The following is a 22,233-nucleotide window of genomic DNA, read 5'->3' as shown; positions in this document are numbered from 1 at the left end:
ATGGATCCAAGCTTGTCATTCTTATTGCACATATATCTCAACAATAATAATGCCACTGAACTGTCAAAGCTTCAATAACATCTGCAAAGGTTGTAGCCAGTGTTACTGGTGTTTTTATTACCTAGTTTACAACAATTATCATAATCGCGAAAGAGCGAAAAAAGTCCCTGTCCTAGCAAACTTTCTCCACCAACATATATTACATCGAAATACAACATTACCACAACAGTCTACACAATATCCAGCAGTCATTTGAACACCGCAATCAAATATAAGGTCACTTCTCAGTAATTCCATTTGTTAAGGCCTCTAAATACAACTTCCCCCTTGAAATCCTCTGTAGACCGATCGTGTGTGAACATTGAGTTTTGAAATAGGCACTGTAACTTTGAAATCGCGCATTTGCGCCTGAATGGCTCGTCCATAAATTATAATTTCTTCAACTCTTTTTCTGTCATTGTTTGAATATTTATTTTCATCACGATGCTTTTTCACCTTTTTTAACAACTCATAAACGTTTAAGATGAATTGACTGTATTTTGATGTTTTTATTGGCTATTGAGGGGATTAATTCCTAATTTTCTAGAAAATTTCTAGTCTATTTTATGTTTCTTTTCTTTAGGATTAAACCATCTAAGTTCAAAATTATCTATTTGCGTAAAGACAAGTTGTTCAGTTTGACTGACATTTGATGTTCATGTAGATGATGATGATCAATTTTATTTCTGGCTTGTGAATTCAAAAAAGGCAATTTTCAAAAATCATCTTCCTAAGCTATAAGTATCCTTCAAAATTTCAAATGTAGTACAATTTATACATTTAGATGTCATAGAGATTTCAATGCTGATCAAGGATAGCACTGTTAACATTTTTGTTTTAAAGAGCATAACTATAAATTACGTTTTTAAGTGGACTTGAAAATCACAAATCTAGTGGTGTTATAAACGTTTTGCCTATCAATTTATTATCCAAGCTTATTATGCTTGAATCATATATAAGTATATATATATATATTACTTATTAATCCAAATCTAAGTAGTTTGAATAATGACTGATTGTAACAAAAAAACATTTCGGATGAATTAAACATGTTTAAGCTTGGAAAAAGGTCAAGAATTTGAATTTAATCAACTAACTCAATAATAATGGAATCAACATAAGATCTAGTTGTATTTAAGAATGGATACAGTTATACAACCAACAGTGTTTTATCCATTGTCAATCACTGTCCAGCTGTTAACGATGAGAACAGGTGAAACTTAATGTCAAAAATATAAAAATGTGTGTACCGTTCGTAGTAGTAAATAAATCTCCAAAATCATTAGCTCTGTAAGTCTTCGATATTTGACGCTGACCATATTAATTTTAATGGACTCATCTAGCTAAAGGAGCTCAGTCACGCATCCACCACATCAGACCACGAGTGGGTACTTTGTGCTCAACTTCTCTTACAACCGCTAGCCAAATTATATCACTCGCTTCTTGATATATCGACAGCTTATCAAATACATCATCGAACCTCTTTATTTCTGACTTCTGATTTCACTGGGTTGGTACGTTTCGATTATAGAAGGTAATACTGGTTAAGGCGTTGTCAAAGTCCAAATACTTGTGGCATCTTCACGTTGTACTTAAAAAACTTAACTATTCAAAAGTTAATGAAATTGAAGTGATTTTACTAGTGATGCATACAACATAAACTGGATGTTCAGGAGATTTTTATTTTCTAGATTTAACTTAATAAAACTCAAAATAATGTGATTGTCTGATGTATACAGATAAGTAAATAAATGTAGCTTACTTGACCGTGTACAGTGACCTCCTTCATCTTGCCACTGAGGACAATTAATTATATCATCACACCATAAATGTTTTGGTATACAAACTTCTGAATCACATGCTTCCCAATCCTTGACACATGGTTTACCTATAAAAATAAATTGAACAGCAACCAGAGTATTATAATAAGAAGTCATGTTACATTGTACAAACGCGTTTCACTAACATAAAGTAACTTATACATAATCATTTAGAAACTACATAAATATTGGCTAATTTCATAAACCATTAGATAATCTGTATAAAACAGATTCGATGAACTGAACAATGATTAAATCATGTTTAAAGTTTCCAATTCTTGAGTAAGAAGTTTTCTTTGGTTTCATTGTTGAAATAACAAACAAAATGGCTATTCATATTCTTTACATAGTTATAAGTATAGGAAATTTAAGACAAGCATTTCAACCATACAATGTACATTTTGAGTATAAATGCTCAAAGTGATCTTTATTATGTGATATATCCGAGCGAAGGTTAAGTCACGAGTAACTTCTGAGACATATTAATTTACTAATATTATCTATACATTGTAATGGTATAACTATTCAACAATTAGAGTATGAATATTTATATTCCCCCTATTATAAGCTTTATTTGACCTATAATTTATCATTGTACGATTTACTGTTCTTAAGCTACGTTCAGTTTATTGACTACTGCCTCCCTCGTTCACAGTCACTTTTTGGCTTCATTGTGTACAAATGTTATTTCCTATTTTATGGTGCGTTGTGGTCTGTTTTATTGATATATAAACCCAGTATGTTTGAAATAAATGATTCGATTCGATTCGATTCGCATATTGGAAGCTGGTATTGGTGTTCTGAACTCAAGTGGACAGGTTAGGTGGACATAGGACCAAATAAGACGCTAGACTGCTCATATCGGTCGAACGTCATTGGTTTTGTCACAGTGCTAAGATTGTATAAGTCGTATTTTGATTGTTGGATAAATCACGTGGTAACTAGCCGGACATAAAGTCATCACATTATGGTGGTCTCAATAATTTAATAATCTTTATAGAAGATTAGAGTATATAGGCTTGAAGTAAATGAATGATCAATAGTTTGACAGACAGCATCACGAACTCACACTAACTTCAATCTGTTCTGTTATCTAGAGGATAAAGATTGCATGTAAAAATTTCATCGTGAATAAATGTAAAGTATGACACTATTTGTAATGTTAGATTTTTGATTTCATTGATGAGAACGATAAAGAAATTTGAGAAAATCTGTAAGTGAGAAGCTCAAAATGGTAAGAGGATATGAAGTAAGTTTTATCAGGTTTAAAATATTGATTTGTGATAAAGTACGTGATGTGGTATACATCTTATATATTTTATTCTTTTCACTGAATTTTTGAAGTCATAAAACTATAATACAAGAAATGTCAGTCTTTTCAATTGGATCTTGTAAGAAGCGATCAAATGTTAACATGAAACTCATAGACAAATTGAAATTCATGATTAAAAATATGAAATCATTATACAAATGAACATAATATGTATATTGTTTGTCTAATAAATACCTGATGACTCAACATCAAATCTTTGAGGAGATTTAGGAAAATCTTCCAGAAGTTTATGACATCTTGAAAGCTGATTATAAAGAATTTGTATTGGATTAATAACCTCTTTCTAGATGGATCAAATGTTTCAGAGAATACCAGGAAAACTTTCAGGATGATATAACAAGGAAATAACAGTAAACCTATTGTCTCGATAAAAATCTTGAAAGTTTGTAGTGTCATTTGCTCGAATATTTGCTGATAAATTAATTTTAGAAAAATTGTCCATGAACATGACTGTCATACACTAAATACTGTAAGAAATAAGGTCACCAGTATCTCAGTGATTTGTGGACGAGAGAGATAATGATTGATTGTTTGCTTAGTTCGACTAGTAGATAGGCTGACAAGAATTAGATGAGTTATATATTCTCCTACCCTTATTATTATGATTGGTTTTTGGTGTGGAAATATACTTATGTTCTAGTCAGGCTAGTCAAGTGTACTTGATCTGAGTTGTGTTGAATTCCTGTAGAATAGACATTGGGGGGGGGGCACCAAGTGTAGATATTCATCAAAGGCAAAATAGCATCCCATTCGTGTAGACGGAAAAACGAGCGTTATAGCACTCAGTCCATGTATATTTTGGAAGAAATAGTATGAAAAAAATTATTATTTCCTGCATTACCTGACCTGATCTCAGTTGTCTTAACCTGAAGCGTGTTATTCTTCACGTTAGTATTAATTCCTTTATTTTATATTATACACTATTGACACTGTTCATCATTACACTATTCATTAGTAACAAACTACTTCAAATGTAAAATACTCTGTCAGTTGAATTCATGGGTCCATTAATGCTACACCACCATAGAAAACCTAAAAGCACCTTCACGCGTGAGACCAAAGGTCCTGGGTTCGAATCCTCAGTGTATGTGCATCCTATGTTGTATATGTCTACATTAAAACCAAGTCAATAAATATATTTAAGCTTATCAATCGATAATCCATACCTACCTTAAAAACTAACTCATACTTCTTCATTACTGAAGATTCAGTTCCACAGTATATTCATAGCAGCTACTAGACATTCATGATCAATGACTTACTCTCATACTCAAAGTACATCTATAATCACGGTGAAATAAACTAAAGTTAAACTGTTATATACTGTATTCTGCTTCTAATGAGTAAAACAAATCTTTAAAAACATATATTCAATCATCAAATTAAATCAATAAACCAATAAAATAATATTGAACATTGAATGATTTTCATTTAAAATTCATTCAACTAACCATCCATTGATTTTTGTTTTAAACTTGTTAATATAAAAACAAATTTAGGCATATATTCTTGTAATTTTTCATCGATTTTATTCATGATGTTTACTGTTTGACGAAGATAACGATGACGACGATGATGATGATGATGATGATGATGATGATGATGTAAGATCGTTGATGAATATTTCAGTTTGTTTTCTTCCAATGAATTATGATTACTGGAATTTCTAGAATCATTATTATCATTGTTATTATTATTAAAGTATGTTAAATCACGACGTGTTTTAATTGTATCCAATAAATCTGGTTTTAAATTTGGTGATGCAATAACCAGACGTATAATAAGACGTGGATAACGTATATAAAAATCTCTATCAGAACCATGATTTTTTGGTAATTTTAATATACCTAAAGTTTTATCACAGAATCGGATAATTTTAGGACATGGTGGAACAAATTGTGATATAGTTTTACCTGGATATACTTCGAAAAATGTATGCTGTCCATCAATAATTGATGAAGGATCTTGTAATGATAATTTATTTAAACCTGAGTCTGTAACTCAATAGATGAATAAAAGAAAAGATAATTCATTTTTGGTTAAAGATCATTAGAAATGAGTAATAAATTCAATATTAGATCGTGAATGAATTGAAGCTAAATATGAACTCCACTAGGTGTTGGTTTAGTGGTCTGAAGGTTAAGCGTTTGCGCTTGAGGCTAACGCTTCTGAGTTCGAGTCCCAAATGCAAGATCATTGGTGCACACTGTTGAGGCGTTCCATACTAGGACGAAACAGCTATCCGGTGCATCCAGGTTTTCACTGGTGGTCTAGCTTAGATTGGCTCGTGAATTCAACTGTTATTATATTAGATAATAATATAATTTCCTCAGTAGTTATAATTTAAATCGATTCACGATGTAATGACAATTGTCCATCTTTATCTGTATTACATTTAGCACTCTAAATTAGTTTTTTAAATGATCAGATTGCATTATTAATTACTGTACGTGGTTTGTGGAGATTGCTGAATTAATGGATTAAATCACTAAGTGATCTTAGTTAAACATTCACCGAGAACGAAAACTATTCTGTCATGGTATAGAACTACTTAGAGGTGTGCATTTTTGACCGCGTTGGGGGATTGAATTCAGGACCTACATATCTCACGACTAGTGTCTAACCTTTATACCAGCAAGTGATTATTTATTTGTTTATATGTTTAACAGTAGTCATTTGGCAGAAATGAGGAATTATGCTAGATGGATAGGAGTTAACCACCGTTGGCATGAATAAATGGTTTTCAATGCTTCTCTAAATAAGATCATACTATGGTATAAATTACGAAATACGAAAATCTGAACAGACCTCTCTTAAGTTTAAATCTTAACTCTAACATCTCCACACGTAATTAACACCGACTGATGAGTAGCATGTCATTTTCTGTAAGTATATATATATATATATATATATATATATATATATATATTTAGATCAACAGACCCAAAATCTTATAAGATACTTGAATCCATTGATTAATTATACACAATTTATTTATACATTGAAGTAGTATTATTTACTTTCCATAGGTTATACATTTATAAAGGATGTTTCCGAATTGGTCAACACACAGGGATTAAACTCTTCTTGATTATTCGAACTAGTGTACTGTAATATAATTCATTCACTTATGTTTCTATCTCACTATCTCATAATGACTCTATGTTATGATTGAAATAATATCTAATAAAGTATTTCGTGTTGTAAGGTGCTTTCATGTATTTGGCACAAAACAATGAATCTAAATTTCATGGTAATTGGGATTTATCAGAAAGACGCAACTAAATTTCGAATACGCTAAAGAACAATTACCTAATTGATGTGAACAGGGAAACAAAAAGGTTTGACAAACTACGGAAGCTATTTTAGGGGAACGTTATTTCATTTTATTCAAAGCTTGTAAAACACTAAAATTTATTTTTGTCCCTAATCTATTCTACAGAACATAAGCTTTCGTTCGATGTATGATTCATTGCCATATATTTTTTGTTCCGAAACTATTGTAATTTAAACATAATATTTTGCACCCTATTTTCAACGCTAATTTCCAGCTTTGTACATATTTGTATTTTTCCAAATTATTGTACGTTGTGGTCAAGTTATTCACTTATTTATTCATGTACCTTTCTACATTAATCCGAACTGAAATCAGGATATCAGGAATAGATCGAGTAGTGTTCCAGTTGTCTTGTCTTCTTCTCTTTACCCCATTTCGAACTCACGCGTACTAGCCTCAAGGTTAGCTCGGCCAACCTATCGCGCCAAGGTCTTAATCTGAAACCTCAGCACCAAAAGTGAGTAGACAGACCAAAGGACATAACACTAATGTTTATAAATAAACAACATCAAATCACATTAAGGATTAATTGACAGAATTCAATGAACACTAAATGAATGAATATATATAACATCGGTTACTATTCAATTGACTAATTATCTGTTATGAATCAATTGTTTTTAACTTACTATCATTTCCATTCATTTTTTTTTCTAAACCAAATACAATAGGTTCACCAGTAAGGCATTTAATTCTTGTTAATTTTGTAAATGTTGATTCTGGTTGACAACTCCATGCTGCTGATTGAGGAACTTGTACATGATCAATATGTAACATGATCTTTATTTGAAATATATTGATTTTTAAAAAAGAGAACAAAACAAATAGGGATATTGGTAAAAAAGAAAGAAAATATACAAAATATGATAGTAACTTATGATATAAAGAATTTTAATATAGAATTACTGTCAGATCCACTAGACAATCCTTATTGAAATTCATATGGAATCTGTTCAAAATAAACTTGAACTAACTATTACTATTATTACTATTACTATTAGCTTTATTCAATATTAAATTTTTGGTACAATATAGAATTCTCAGCGTAAAGTATTTCAACAAGTTTCCGTTTCTTTCTTCTTGGTCGGTCCTGGCGATAAATATTGAGCGATCGCCAGTTAGATGTTAGCAGTCCAGTAAATGAACATCCGAATGATGTACATTCTTTTCGTTGTATATTGCCAGCAACCGCATTGTCTCTTATTGAGCCTTTTGTAACTTTGACAACGAAAGGTTGTACACTTCTCAGAAATGCACCAGGATAGCTTATGCGATTAATAGACATAATGATATATTAAAACAAACAAAAATGGATAACTTGATGAAATGTCTAGATGGCAGGAACAAATAGCCCAGATGCTCAAGTAGGCGGCCAAGTAGTTCATATTTTACAATGTTGATTAATTAATAATATATTTAAAGGTTAAGTGTTCACGTGCGAGACTGATAGGTCCTGTGTTCGAATCTCGCGGGGTGAGATCGTGGATAGGCACTGCTGAGAAGTCCCATACTAGAGTAAAATAGCCGTCCAGTGCTTCCAAATTTTTCATGGCAATCTAGCTTCAACTGATTCATGAATCCAATTATTAAATTATTACAATCCCTACAAAACCACTTTCTAATTACAATATATTTTTCAACAAGTAGGCGACCTATTCATGCATTGTATTTATCAAAGAATGAAAAATGTAGTAATATGCATTGAAAGATAGGCAGCACTATAACCTTGTTTTATCTTATTATAGGTTTTCTCTACAATGCTTACCTACAACTTTATCAAAGATAAGATCTAGTAATTTTAGGCATTATGGTAAACCCTCATCCATTAGAACCATTTAGTCAGTATCCAATAGTAAACATCAGAATTCAATTAATTCTCAATAAAGTTGTGACATTTTTTTCAAAGTTACTTATAACAACTAGTAAACTCCTGAAAATCTATTTTTGGCTTGGATTATGAGTATGTTCTTCTGAGAAGGTTTTATACTAAGACAAAAAAAGCTTGCCTAATCTTTCCTAGTTTTCAATGTTAACTTATCTGGGTTTAATCTTCAATGAATATTATCAACACGTTATTACTAATTGGTGAAACACTTCAATCAAATGATTTAATTACAATGATTTGGTTTTCTTTTTCTTCAAAATGCGATAAGTAATTTATCAGCAGGGGTTTTGTGAAGATTGTAGTGACTTCACCAGATGATATCATGAGTCAGTTGAAGCTAGACCGCCATGGAAAACCTGGAAGCACTGGGCGCAGTTTCGTCCTAGTATGGGACTCCTCAGCAGTACGCATCCACGACCCTGCCTCGCGAGATTCGAACTGAGGACCTATCAGTCTCGCGCCAGGCGCTTAACCAACTAGACCACTGAACCGGCATCCAACGGTGTTTTCCATGTTGGTCTAGCTTCAATTGACTCATGATCTCAACTGTTGAAGTAATTTATCTTTGAATATGAAGAACAAAGAAAACAAAGTACTTGAACATCACGATTTAATGAAGAATCTATCATTTCATAAACCATTTAGATTTATAATTCGACAAGTGTACAGTGATTAAAAGAAAAGATGATAAAGTTCAGTCATGGTTATTTTCTTATGCTTTTGAGATAGGGACAAATTTTTGTAGCTTAGGTAAACGATTTAGATGGAGTCTTGTTCTCTGAGCACAAAATTTAAGTAGAACTTTATGGTGATGATATTGTTTAGAAGAATAATCAAAGCTCCACTACCAAATCATTCAACTCAATGAATAAAACTGCACCTAAATTTGATGCTTTTATTACATAATTTACACTCGAACAATTATACGAATTCATGTTAAATGACAACATAATGTTCGATCCTTTAAAGGAATATATTATCTAACAGATATTAGCAAGTACACTTTATTTTCAAAACTAAAATGTGGTGTGTGTTACTGATGTCGACATAAGTAGTATATAACACCAATCAGAAATAAAATGCCTAGCAGCAGAAGGTTTGAAAGATCGAATCGAAGAGAACGGGACCAGGGAGTAATTGTTATGTCAATGAATGAACGATGAAGTTTCAGACGATTGATGAATATTTTGCAAATTAAGTATTGAACATATGTTTTACACATTTTATCAAATAACTCTGTAATTTTGCGTTCAAACAGATTGGTTGTCCTCCTCCCACATACGTTTCTGTCCATTACTATAGAAATAATCACAATTGCGATTATTTCGTTTTATATTATTTGTTTCTAACTTACATATGTTCCATTTGTCGATCTGATATCTAAGGCCACTTCTAATGGTAATTGTTGAATTTTCGGTGATAATTTTTCCATTTTCATTAATAGATACTGTTGATCTAATTTCCATGCTTGTCCAGGTTGTAAATTTATTTGAAACTGTACATCTATAAAAACAAAGAAATATAATAAAACATTATTATAATATTGGAAGTAAATTTACTAAAATAGACAATCACAAGAGTATAATACAATATATATGATTATAAAATAATTAACAAGTATTTCAGTGTCAAATAAACAATTAAAAGATGGATGGTGACCAGCGGTGGAATCCAGGACGAGCGTTTTGTCCTATTTAAGACTCGTCAGTTGGATGTATCTTCATCTGAGAGTTAATATTCACTCCGGTATTTCAACCCGGTACCGATCGCTTCAAACACTATCGTGTTATCCATTTGTGTTATAACCCAGTGAGGATTAAATTACAGGTAACTCCCGAGGACTACTAATGGACTAATATTCTATAAATATTCTTATTGTATAACTATTCAACAATTACATTATGTATATTTATATTCCTCTTATTATAAGCTTTATTTTGACCTATATTTTATTATTGTACGATCTACGATTCTTAAGCCATGCTCAGTCTATTAATTACTGTCCCCCTCGTTCACAGCCACTTTTTGGCTTATTTGTGTACACATGTTATTTTCTATTTTATGGTACGTTGTGGTCTGTCTGATTGATATATAAACCGGGTATGTCTGAACTAAACGATCTGGTCTGATCTGCTCGGATTCGATTCATATTACAGAAGCTGGTATTGTGTTCTGGACTCAAGTGGAAGGGCTCGGAGGACATAGGACCAATAAGGACGCTAAACTGCCCACACCAGTTGAACGTCATTGGTTGGCCTAGTGTGAAGATTCGTATAAGTCGTATTTGGATTGGTAGATAAATCGTGTGATAGAAAAACCAGACATCCAAGGTCATAAAAATTTAGCTACTGAGTTCTGATAGCATTCGCGATGGCATTCCAACATTAACTCTGAGATTCAGGTAGATCTAGCCGACGAGTCCTGAATAAAACGAAACGCGCGTTCTTCATTCCACTCCTAGCCACTATCCATCTTTGCTTATAACGCTTGTGAATTAAGTAATACCCACAGGATGCACGTATTCCAAATAATTGACTGATCAATTAATGTCCTAAACATCAATGGGAAGATTCACACAAACAATACAAAAATGAGTCAATCAAGTTATTTTAGTTCATTTTACTCTTAACTTGCTTAAGATAATCAGAACATTTTAACTTGTAACAGACGTATACATAACATTTATGAAAAATAAAGACCAAGGAACTAGTTTTCACTGATAAACACTATGAAATTTATTACTCTTGTCAAGTAAATCAATTGAATCAACCAGAAATAGAAAGATATGATGAAGATCAATGAATCTCTTATATTGTTTGTTAGTTGAGTAGTTAGTTGATAATTCCATTTTTTTCTGATATTTGCTTGCATATAAACTCAATAGTCTCTATAAGTGGTATGTTGGTGAACAAAGATCCTACATCCAATGAGATCATTTTTTTTTTCATACTAACATTAATATTTTCTACTTTACCTTTACACAAATCAATTGTTAGAAATAGTGTAAAAGATGTCGTCAACTTCACCTCCAAAGTAGAAAATATTAATGTTAGTATGAACAAAAAATATGATCTCATTGGATGTAGGATCTTTGTTCACCAATTCCATTTTTGCCAAGTTACTCATGTATTCATCTTCAATTATTCAAAAAAAAGAAAACGAAAGTTCTATTCATCAAAACTTTTAAATATTTAACTTTCAACAGAACACACATTAAAATTTTATTTAATTAAGTTTGAAAAATGTCTTTGATTCACTTCTTGATCTCTTGAAGAAAAATACTCCACCTTCATTACTAAATTTTATGTTTTATTGGAGTACAAAGAGAAAAAGTACAATATAATAAACAATAGTTACTTGTAACTGTTGATCTTATCTAAACTCGATTTAATCTACTAAATCTAGAATGTGTAAACGTGACCCTAGTATAATTCATCTTGTTATATTAAATCGATCAATCTGAATTTATTCTTCATGGAAACTAAAAAGAATATCATAGTTCAGTCTTCAGTGAATGGATTAATTATAGATCTATTAGATTAGGGGTTGTGAAGATTATTAAGTTTTTGAATGAGATCATCAACCGATTGATGTTAGACCACCATTAAAAACCTTAAAGCACTGGACGGCCGTTTCGTCCTATTGTGAGACTCCTCAACAGTGCGCGTCCACGATAAAAAAACTTAGCAATCTCTATAACCCCTAAACTGATAATTACCATGTGCTCACTAGTGAATAGCTTCGTGAGAAAATTATCAGAGTTCTGCTGAGAAGTCGTGACCAGTGGAGCTAATCCGTGTCGGGTAGGAACAGGTGTCTACCTCAGTACAATGGAAGATGGTCGTGTAACTTCGTGAATTGGTCTATTGAAATCTTTCCTACTAATTAAGATCATGATCAATTCAATCTCGCTAATAATCATCACGGCGAGAATATAATAACCAACCAGATTTACGACAACAAGTCTGAGATTTTGGTGCGAAATTCATTCACTCATTTGTTTAAATAGAGTTTTGGCATTATAGCTGATGTCAGTTCGTGATGAATACCCTAATTCTAATTCCTAACCTTAAACATCAACTGTAAATCGTAATTAATATTCTTCAAACTGCGTTATAACCCTCGTTTAGCCATAGTAAGTAGGTAGACACTTTCAAAATCAATTTAACGTCGCTTAAAGTTCGTCCATATGTTATAGTCTCACCATCATTACAACTATAGAGAAATATCTTATACATATACTTTGTACTACTTACAAATGTATAAGTAATATATATAAAATAAAATAAATTCTGACATGAATATAACGCTTCCGAAGTTTTGGGAAGTTTTTAATATCATCAATTGGAATATTAAGGGACATTCTTTTCATTTATATTAATATAAATTAGACTAAACAAAACTAAATATATGACTTCTCAGGAACAACAACATAAAGCAAACAATAATCATTAAATGTGTGTTGATTTATATTGATTAGTTTCTAGGACATTTATTTAAGATGTCGTATATTATTCTTCTAATGAATGATAAAACATCAAAACTAAAAAAAAACAAAAGAGAATAGTTTCAATATGAAGAATAAGTGCTATATCACCAATTATGGATTCAATAAATCTTTTCAAGGTTATTCATATATTTACATTCACATAGAAAATCCATTGAATATACAATTTTTCACTCATGTAAAGAAAAGGTGCATATTTTCACCAATTTCTTTTCTTGTTTTTTTTTCTAAAAATGTCATTTCTCATACATTTTATTGAATTTCATGACATTTATCTGGGTTGTGTATCTTTTTAAGACCAAAATGGGGGGGGTAGGGGTGGGGATGGGGGAAAATAATAATGTTTCTTTGTTCACAAAAAGTAAGTTAACGATGGGAATTATTTTTTCTCGTATTGTAATCTAAAGTAATATAAAATGTCATTACTTTAGTCACTATACATTATTATGTAAAAAACGGGGGGGAGTTAAGATAGTGAATTACTGTTATAATAATAAAGCGTATTCATTATGAAGATGATTAGTTAGAATAGATTAGTTGTTAACTGAGATTTTAATTGAAATGAAACTAATTGACTTAAACTTATCAAGAAAAGTGCAAGAAAAATGAAGTTAATTCTGTGATCTCTGATCCGGTTCTATCAGTAATATATGCTATGAATACCCGCTTCACTTATATATGCATGAATGTAAACTAACTGTTATATCCTAGTGAAAATTGCATTACGAGTAATGTCTGAGACTTATTAATGGACAAATATTATTTATATATTCTTATGGTATAAATATTCAGTAACTAGATTGTGTATATCTATATTTCCCCTTATTATAAGCTTCATTTTGATCTATAGATTATTATTGTACGATATACTGTTCTTAAGTTATACTTAGTTATTTGATTACCGTCTCCCATGTTCACAGCAACTTTTGGGCTTTATTGTGTACAAATGTTATTTCCTATTATATGGTGCGTTGTGGTCTGTTTGTTTGATATATAAACTCAGTATGTTTGAAATAAAAGATTCGATTCGATTCGTATATTGGAAGCTGGTATTGGTGTTCTGAACTCAACTGGACGGGCTAGGAGGACATAGGACCAATAAGGACGCTAGATTGCCCACACCAGTCGAACGTGATAGGTTTTGGCACAATGCTAAGATTGTATAAGTAGTATTTTGATTGTTGGATAAATCCCGTAATAACTAGCCAGACATAAAATCACAACACTAACAGTAGGACAACATACTGTGTTAATAATAATATTAATGTATGTAAGTATGAATTGACAAGAAGTCGATTTAAAAAAGTCAAAATTGCGGGAAGCTTCAAATATATCAGATAGTTACTAGAAGTATGGTATTTAAGTCAACTGTTATTTAATTCAATCAGTCAATATATACTGAAGAGCTCAAACAATTATTACAAGGATCGAAGTTAACAACCATAATGAATGAAAGAATAAACGAAAATAGAAACTTACGATAACTAAACAACTAAACACAAACAGGGCTATCAAAAAGAAACTGATCTAACACCTATAGAATAACAATATATGAAGTAAGCCATTGATAATACTGTCAATAGGGCAAGTTATATATCATTTGTATAGAAAATTTGACAATGAACTACTTTTCCAAGTTTATATTGAACAGTTACAACTTGAACTAACTTAGATCAGATAAATTCAATACACATAAAATAAATACATAATGAAAAAATTATTTGAATATTGATTTCCATCATTTGCTGTCTTTCAAACTTCTTTACCAGAATACGATAATTTACATTCAGTGAGTTATTAGATCTTCTTCATGGAAGTTCAGTACATCATTTTCAAAGTAAACATAATTATGTACTTTGATTAAAACATTTGCAGAAATTGGTTCAAATTTTCAATGACTTTAATAATATGTGCTCATTATTGACTGACTTCCAAATGATTTCTCGATTTTCATAGAACAATTATTGACTGGTAGATTCAGCAACTTGTTAAAAATTCAAAGTTACAGTGATTATCAACTTTAAAGAGGAAGAATGTATTTGTAGAATCTCAGCGAAAGAATTTGAAGTAAATCCAAAGTTTCGCTGAGATTTTACAAATACATTCTTCCTTTTTAATGTCTCACATTAACTCGGTACCTCAATACTGTGAAACAAATCGATCAAATTTAGACGAAAGTTCTTATTGATTATCAACTTTATTCCAATAAATTCTACTGTCTATGTATTTTTACACTTTTATACAATCTATCACAAATCTATTTACATAGAAACTCCAAAAAAAGACGATCACAGTAGTTTATATATAGTTTCCTCTTCATCAAATCTTTGAAGAAATAATAGCAGGTCAAGAAAGGATATATGGCGAGACTATAAATTATGGACGACCTTTGAACGAATCTTAAGAACCTTGAGAAATATTAGTCAATCAACAAACGGTAAGTATAGAGTAAAAATGTATTATACAAAACCAAGGAAATAAAATGGATACACTTCTAATACGTAGTTCAAAAACTTATCAAGGTTAGAAAGAGGCTCAGAGGTTCTAAAATCGTAATGCATGCAGTAGAGGAAATCATCGATATGGCTACAGAATAGTCGGCCACTGGAGTCATGATAAATACGCAAAAACTCTTTCAGCCTCGACCACATAGCTTCAATATTGTTTATGTGCACTCCGGTTGTTGAGTACACAAAATGCCACTTGTGGATAACGACACGATAAACATAACCAAGTCTATGTGGGAGTCTGTACGCTCTCCATTCATTCGTATATATTGTAGTACCTGGTTGCAACAAGTGTCACTGGTGCTTTCATTATCAAGTTCGCATTAATTGTCATAATTTGCCTTAGTTAGGAATTATATCATCATGAACTGATATCAGCTATAATGCCGAAACTCTATTTAGCCGAATGGATGGAAGACCTTCGCACCAAAATCCCAGATCTGTTATCTTATAACTAATTGGTTCGTCCACAAATTATAGTCTAGCCGTTTTGTTTGTTATAGGCGCTCAATTATCACGTTTTGTACAAAATTCCCTGTGAGTCGACCATACGTTAACATTAAATTCTGAAGTTGGTGCTGTGACCTTGAAATCCCTCAAACGCTTCTGATTGGCTCGTCCATAAATTATAGTCTCACCGGATATATTCCATGAAAAAGATTAAGAAAGAAATTTTTAATGTGAATCAACTCTCATTCTGAATATTGACATGACATGGTAATATTGAAAAAAAACTAAAAACAATTTTAAAAGAATCAATAAACTTCATAGATTCATTAAAAGTTTTAAGAAGAATTCAACACTTTATCTAAGAAATTTTTTGTGTGGGGATTTATCGTGAATGTGTACTGTTGAAGGAGTCCTACACTGGGATGAAACAGCCATTCAATGCTTTCATATTTTCTATAGTTGTCTGGCTTCAATGGACTCATGAAGTCAATCAATAAAATTACTATAATATTCACACAAAAAAACTCCATTCTGATTATGTTGATTGATTAACAAAAAAGAAATAAGTGATATCAAAATGAAATGGTCATTTTAAGCTTATTCTTTACAATAAACTTTACAATGTTATTTCGTAATGATAATCATCCTTTGAATAAAGAAAAAAAACTTGAATCTGTTTTACAGTTATACTTAATTATTCTTTCTTTTAATTAGAAAAGAAAAGAAAAAAGAGAGAAGGAAAGAAAAGAAAAAAGAGAAAAAGAAAAGAAGAGAGAAAAGAAAAAAGAAAAATGGATATTTTAATTATAGTATTATTAAATCAAAAAATATATTTATGTTTATTACTTTCAAAATTACATTGAATTCTTTTTCTTATTTGTAAATGTACATCCTATCAGATTACAATATTAGATTCGTGTAATTTTACTTTCAATTCCTTTACTTATTGATTAGAATGCTTGAGAATTAAGACAATATTGAAGCGATCCGTACATCATATACATATGCCAATAATTGACTGATCAATTACAGTCTTAAACATCAATGGAAGGATTCAAGTAAACAATATCAAGTGAATTTGTACTTGACCATATTGTACAAGCTATGAGGACTCAATAGTTGAGTGGATAACGAGACGATATTTGAAGTGAACGGTATTAGGTTCGAGTTCCGGAGCGAATATTAACTGTAGGATGCATGTGCATCCAGCTGTCGAGTCCCAAATAGGACGAAACGCATTCCACTGTTACCAACTATCCATCTTTGCTTATAATACTGATGACATAAGGCTATATTAAAGCAATCAGCATAGGATGCACATATGCCAATAAGAGACTGATCAATTGCAATCCTAAACACTAATGAGAAGGTTTAAGTAAAAAAATAACATGCACACGCAACAAAAATGCTGGAGAAGACGACCAATGTAGCAGCAGCCTCAGCAGCAATATGTCTAAACATACACAAAAGGAAAAACAAGAGTCTCCGATACAACACAGCATGCAACAACCGAATCACACTTGACGGAGAAGATTTGGAAGATGTAAAAACCTTTACAAATCTGAGCGGCATCATTGATGAACATGGTGGATCTGATGCAGATGTGAAGACATGTATCGGCAAAACATGAGCAGCATATTTACAGCTAAAGAATATCTGGAACTCAAAACAACTGTCTGTCAACCAACACCAAGGTCAGAATTTTCAATACAAATGTAAAAAACAGTTCTACTGTATGGAGCGGAAACCTGGAGAACTACGAAAGTCATCATACAGAAGATACAAGTGTTTAATAATAGCTGTCTACGCGAAATACTTCAGATCCGTTGGTCAGACACTATCAGCAACAACCTACTATGAGAGAGAACAAACCAGATCCCGGCGGAAGAAGAAATCAGGAAGAAGCGCTGGAAGTGGATAGGACACACATTGAGGATAGCACCCAACTGCGTCATAAGACAAGTCCTCACATGGAATCCTCAAGGCCAAAGAAGGAGAAGAGGAAGACCAAAAAACGCATTACGTCGAGAAATGCAGACAGATATGAGAGGAATGAACAAAAATTGGATAGAACTAGAAATGAAAGCCCAGGACAGAGGGGGTTGGAGAATGCTGGTCTCTGGCCTATGCTCCATTGCGAGTAACAGGCTTAAATAAGTAAGTAAGTAACAAGTGAAGTTTCTCTTTTCTCTTTTGATGTAAAATCAAATTAATGATTCATTTGTAACGTGATGACTGAATATTAAAATAATTATTTTGTTTAAATATTATCTCAATTTATATTTACCTCTTTTAAATAACTATCATTAATATGAATAACATATAATACAGGTGTATATTTAGTGATTTAATCTTCAAATAGAAAGTGTTATTTCAAATTGAATATTGTCATATTTTCATTTGCCTAGGTTACTGGTGGAATTGATAAAATAAATTCAAATAATCCCACATTAACACCATTGGTTGCCAGCTAAGTAATCTGGAGGTTAAGCGTCCTTGTGAGAGATTAAAGGTCCTGGTTTTGAATCACGAGGGTGGGATCGTGGATGCGCACTACTGAGGTGTACCATACTAGAACGAAACGGCCGTCTAGTACTCCCAAGTTTACAATGATGGCCTAACATTGATCGATGCATGTTTTCAATGTAATTCAACAGTTTCCACAACTCTAGACTTACAACTATAAAGTGATTTACACTATAAAATAATGTTATCTGGCAAATTTATCATTGATCTGAATGCAAAAGAAACTACTTGTTAATGATATTCTGAGTGGTTCCTACTGGCTTTTGTTATGTTCATATAGCTTGTTGATTATCACGTGATACGACCGCCAATTAGAACACCGACTTATATGACCAGATCAATGACGCATAAACCCGTACGAGCAGTCCAGAGTAAATTCTAGGTTCTTATCAGGCCCCCGGGATATTTGCTTCTCTCTTAACCCAGCCGGTTCAATAAGGAATACCAATATCAGCCTCCACTTTATGAATCATATATTACAAACATACTGGGTTTATATACAAACAAATCAAACTACATCACACCATAAAAAAAACAAAAAAATATCTTTACAAGATCAAAACAAAAGTTACAGTGATTATGAGGAACTGTGACTAATAGATTGAGAAGAACTTGAGAATAGTAAATCATATAACAGTAACCAATTAGTCAATTAAGAGTTTATAATGAAAGGAATATGAACATACTAATAATATAGTTACTCAATAGTTGTACAATAAGAATATCTATACATCACTCTCTGTTCTCGCTCTCTTCCCTTCGATCGTCTTAACCTTCTTCTACCAGGCATTTCACTTTGGAGTGGTGATACATACTACTTATATCTGTCGATATCAGTAGTACACACCACAATTGTAGCAGTGATAAAAGTAGTATATTATTTCATAAGCTCTAAAAAATTTAATTTATTGTACAATCAAAATCATAAGAAACATTACAATTTTATTTTTCTCAAATTGTTTTTGCTTCAAATCATTTTCTTAATCGAGTTTTTGCATAGAACTAGTGTCAAATAGCCCCGTTTAGTAAGTAATGTTTGTAGTAGTAGTAGTAGTAGTAGTAGTAGTAGTAGTAGTAGTAGTAGTAGTAGTAGTAGTAGTAGTAGTAGTAGTAGTAGTAGTAGTAGTAGTAGTAGTAGTAGTAGTAGTAGTAGTAGTAGTAGTAGTAGTAGTAGTAGTAGTAGTAGAGAGAGAGCAGCAGCAGCAGCAGTAGCAGCAGCAGCAGCAGCAGCAGCAGCAGCAGCAGCAGCAGCAGCAGCAGCAGCAGCAGCAGCAGCAGCAGCAGCAGCAGCAGCAGCAGCAGCAGCAGCAGCAGCAGCAGCAGCAGCAGCAGCAGCAGCAGCAGCAGCAGCAGCAGCAGCAGCAGCAGCAGCAGCAGCAGCAGCAGCAGCAGCAGCAGCAGCAGCAGCAGCAGCAGCAGCAGCAGCAGCAGCAGCAGCAGCAGCAGCAGCAGCAGCAGCAGCAGCAGCAGCAGCAGCAGCAGCAGCAGCAGCAGCAGCAGCAGCAGCAGCAGCAGCAGCAGCAGCAGCAGCAGCAGCAGCAGCAGCAGCAGCAGCAGCAGCAGCAGCAGCAGCAGCAGCAGCAGCAGCAGCAGCAGCAGCAGCAGCAGCAGCAGCAGCAGCAGCAGCAGCAGCAGCAGCAGCAGCAGCAGCAGCAGCAGCAGCAGCAGCAGCAGCAGCAGCAGCAGCAGCAGCAGCAGCAGCAGCAGCAGCAGCAGCAGCAGCAGCAGCAGCAGCAGCAGCAGCAGCAGCAGCAGCAGCAGCAGCAGCAGCAGCAGCAGCAGCAGCAGCAGCAGCAGCAGCAGCAGCAGCAGCAGCAGCAGCAGCAGCAGCAGCAGCAGCAGCAGCAGCAGCAGCAGCAGCAGCAGCAGCAGCAGCAGCAGCAGCAGCAGCAGCAGCAGCAGCAGCAGCAGCAGCAGCAGCAGCAGCAGCAGCAGCAGCAGCAGCAGCAGCAGCAGCAGCAGCAGCAGCAGCAGCAGCAGCAGCAGCAGCAGCAGCAGCAGCAGCAGCAGCAGCAGCAGCAGCAGCAGCAGCAGCAGCAGCAGCAGTAGTAGTAGTAGTAGTAGTAGTAGTAGTAGTAGTAGTAGTAGTAGTAGTAGTAGTAGTAGTAGTAGTAGTAGTAGTAGTAGTAGTAGTAGTAGTAGTAGTAGTAGTAGTAGTAGTAGTAGTAGTAGTAGTAATAGTACTGATATGCGTGACCTAAATTAATTCCAATTAAACAAGAGCCTTCGTTACGCCTACTTGTTATCTTTTTTCTCCTTAATAAATCATAATATTATTACAATTAATATTATAATTATTATATTAGCATTTCAACTGTTATCACTGATGGCGGTATTCTTGTGTCGCTTCAATGTTATACAGTGTACAGCTACATGTGCATATATATATATATATATATATATATATATATATACATAGAACATCTTATCTATGAAGATCGACTATATGTATGTGCATGAATAGGTATACCTATATGTGTGTGGCTATATGTCTATATGTATCTGTGTGTGTGTGTATTTATGTTAGAGAGAGAGAGAGAGGAAAAAAGATACTACTCAAAAATTTACCAAATAATTACCACTACTACTATAAGCTTATTATATAAGTATAGTAAGTAGATATTAAATTAATTTGATCTTACAAACAAACACTTATATTTGTATACTATTAGTCAAAACAGTAGTGAGTAATATATACAAGCATAATAATAATAATAGTGATAATAATAGTAGTAATAATAGAAACGATAGAGTAAAGACACTATATTTTATATAGAAAATGTATATCATTGGAAAAAGATTCTTTTTGAAAAATATATCAACAACATTGAAATATGAACATTGGTTTGTTTAAGATGGGAAAAAACGAATGAATGAATGAATGAATGAATGAATGGAAGAGAAGGATAGGGTGTAGTTTTCATTCAGTTTCTTGTTTCTTATGTTGTTAAAAACGTTTACTTCTAATCTGTAATTGATTAGAAAGTTACTTATTGAATTCGTTTTTAGGGAAGAAAAGAATCCTCATATTATTCAAATGAAATATTATTAGGTCTTATATGATAGATGATAAGTCTTGCTCATTGAACGCTATATTCGGTTCCTAAGCTATTCTTGTAACCTCACAAGCTAGAACTATACAGCGATTTGAACATGAGAGAAAAAGCGTGAAATATGCGAGAAGCACTTGACTTCAAATATTTGTTTTAGTAGAGAAAACATAGGGTTTTTATAGTATTTTAGATGTCTTTGGGTTTCCCGAAAATTTCGGAATACTACTCAACATAGTAGCAGTATAGTAACCAGCCAAGCAGAAACTCTACATGTGACTTTTCACTTTCTTGATGTTTCTGGCTAAACTTCTAGTGAACGCTGATTGGAAAAAAATGCTTCTTAGTGTTTCTTGATCCTTTCTTGTCTTTTGTGAGAAGCTTTCTAAATCACCCCGACAATAGACTAATTTAATCTTTGGGAACTATGAGGCATTGTATAGTCATTCTACACTAACAAAAGACTTTTCAACTTAATACCTGTTGTATCCCGATAAGAATAATGAATAGTAATTTTTGGGATCCATTTATGGACCAATATTATGAGTATATTTTTATTGTATAATTGTTATGGAAGTAAACTGTTCATATTCATGTCGCTCTTATTATAAGCTTTGATTTGACCCATACACTATAATTATACGATTTACCATTCATGAATTATTCCCTGTCTGTTAATTGCTACCTCCCTCATTCACAGCCACCTCTGGCTAATTCTTGTACAAATGTTGTTTCATATTTTATTGGTACGTTGTGGTCGGTTTGTTTGGTATATAAAC

General features: G+C 32.9%; 1 protein-coding gene across 2 annotated transcripts in view; it reads right to left on the bottom strand.

Annotated features, from left to right (window-relative positions):
• Positions 1-22,233, bottom strand: part of NETO2_2 (Neuropilin and tolloid-like protein 2) — a 113,666-nt gene that overhangs the window by 15,314 nt on the left and 76,119 nt on the right. The window contains exons 5-8 of one of the 2 annotated variants that reach the window (XM_051217543.1): positions 9,769-9,917; positions 7,159-7,309; positions 4,644-5,192; positions 1,802-1,927 (exon numbers count right to left, since the gene is read on the bottom strand). In XM_051217543.1, coding sequence (XP_051064955.1) covers positions 1,802-1,927; positions 4,644-5,192; positions 7,159-7,309; positions 9,769-9,917 — 975 coding nt within the window. The remainder of the gene's footprint in view (positions 1-1,801; positions 1,928-4,643; positions 5,193-7,158; positions 7,310-9,768; positions 9,918-22,233) is intronic. The other variant, XM_051217542.1, reaches the window with a different exon arrangement.

Source organism: Schistosoma haematobium, chromosome 5, assembly GCF_000699445.3.
Source record: "Schistosoma haematobium chromosome 5, whole genome shotgun sequence".
NCBI lineage: Eukaryota > Metazoa > Platyhelminthes > Trematoda > Strigeidida > Schistosomatidae > Schistosoma > Schistosoma haematobium.
This window is presented reverse-complemented; position numbering and strand designations above follow the sequence as displayed.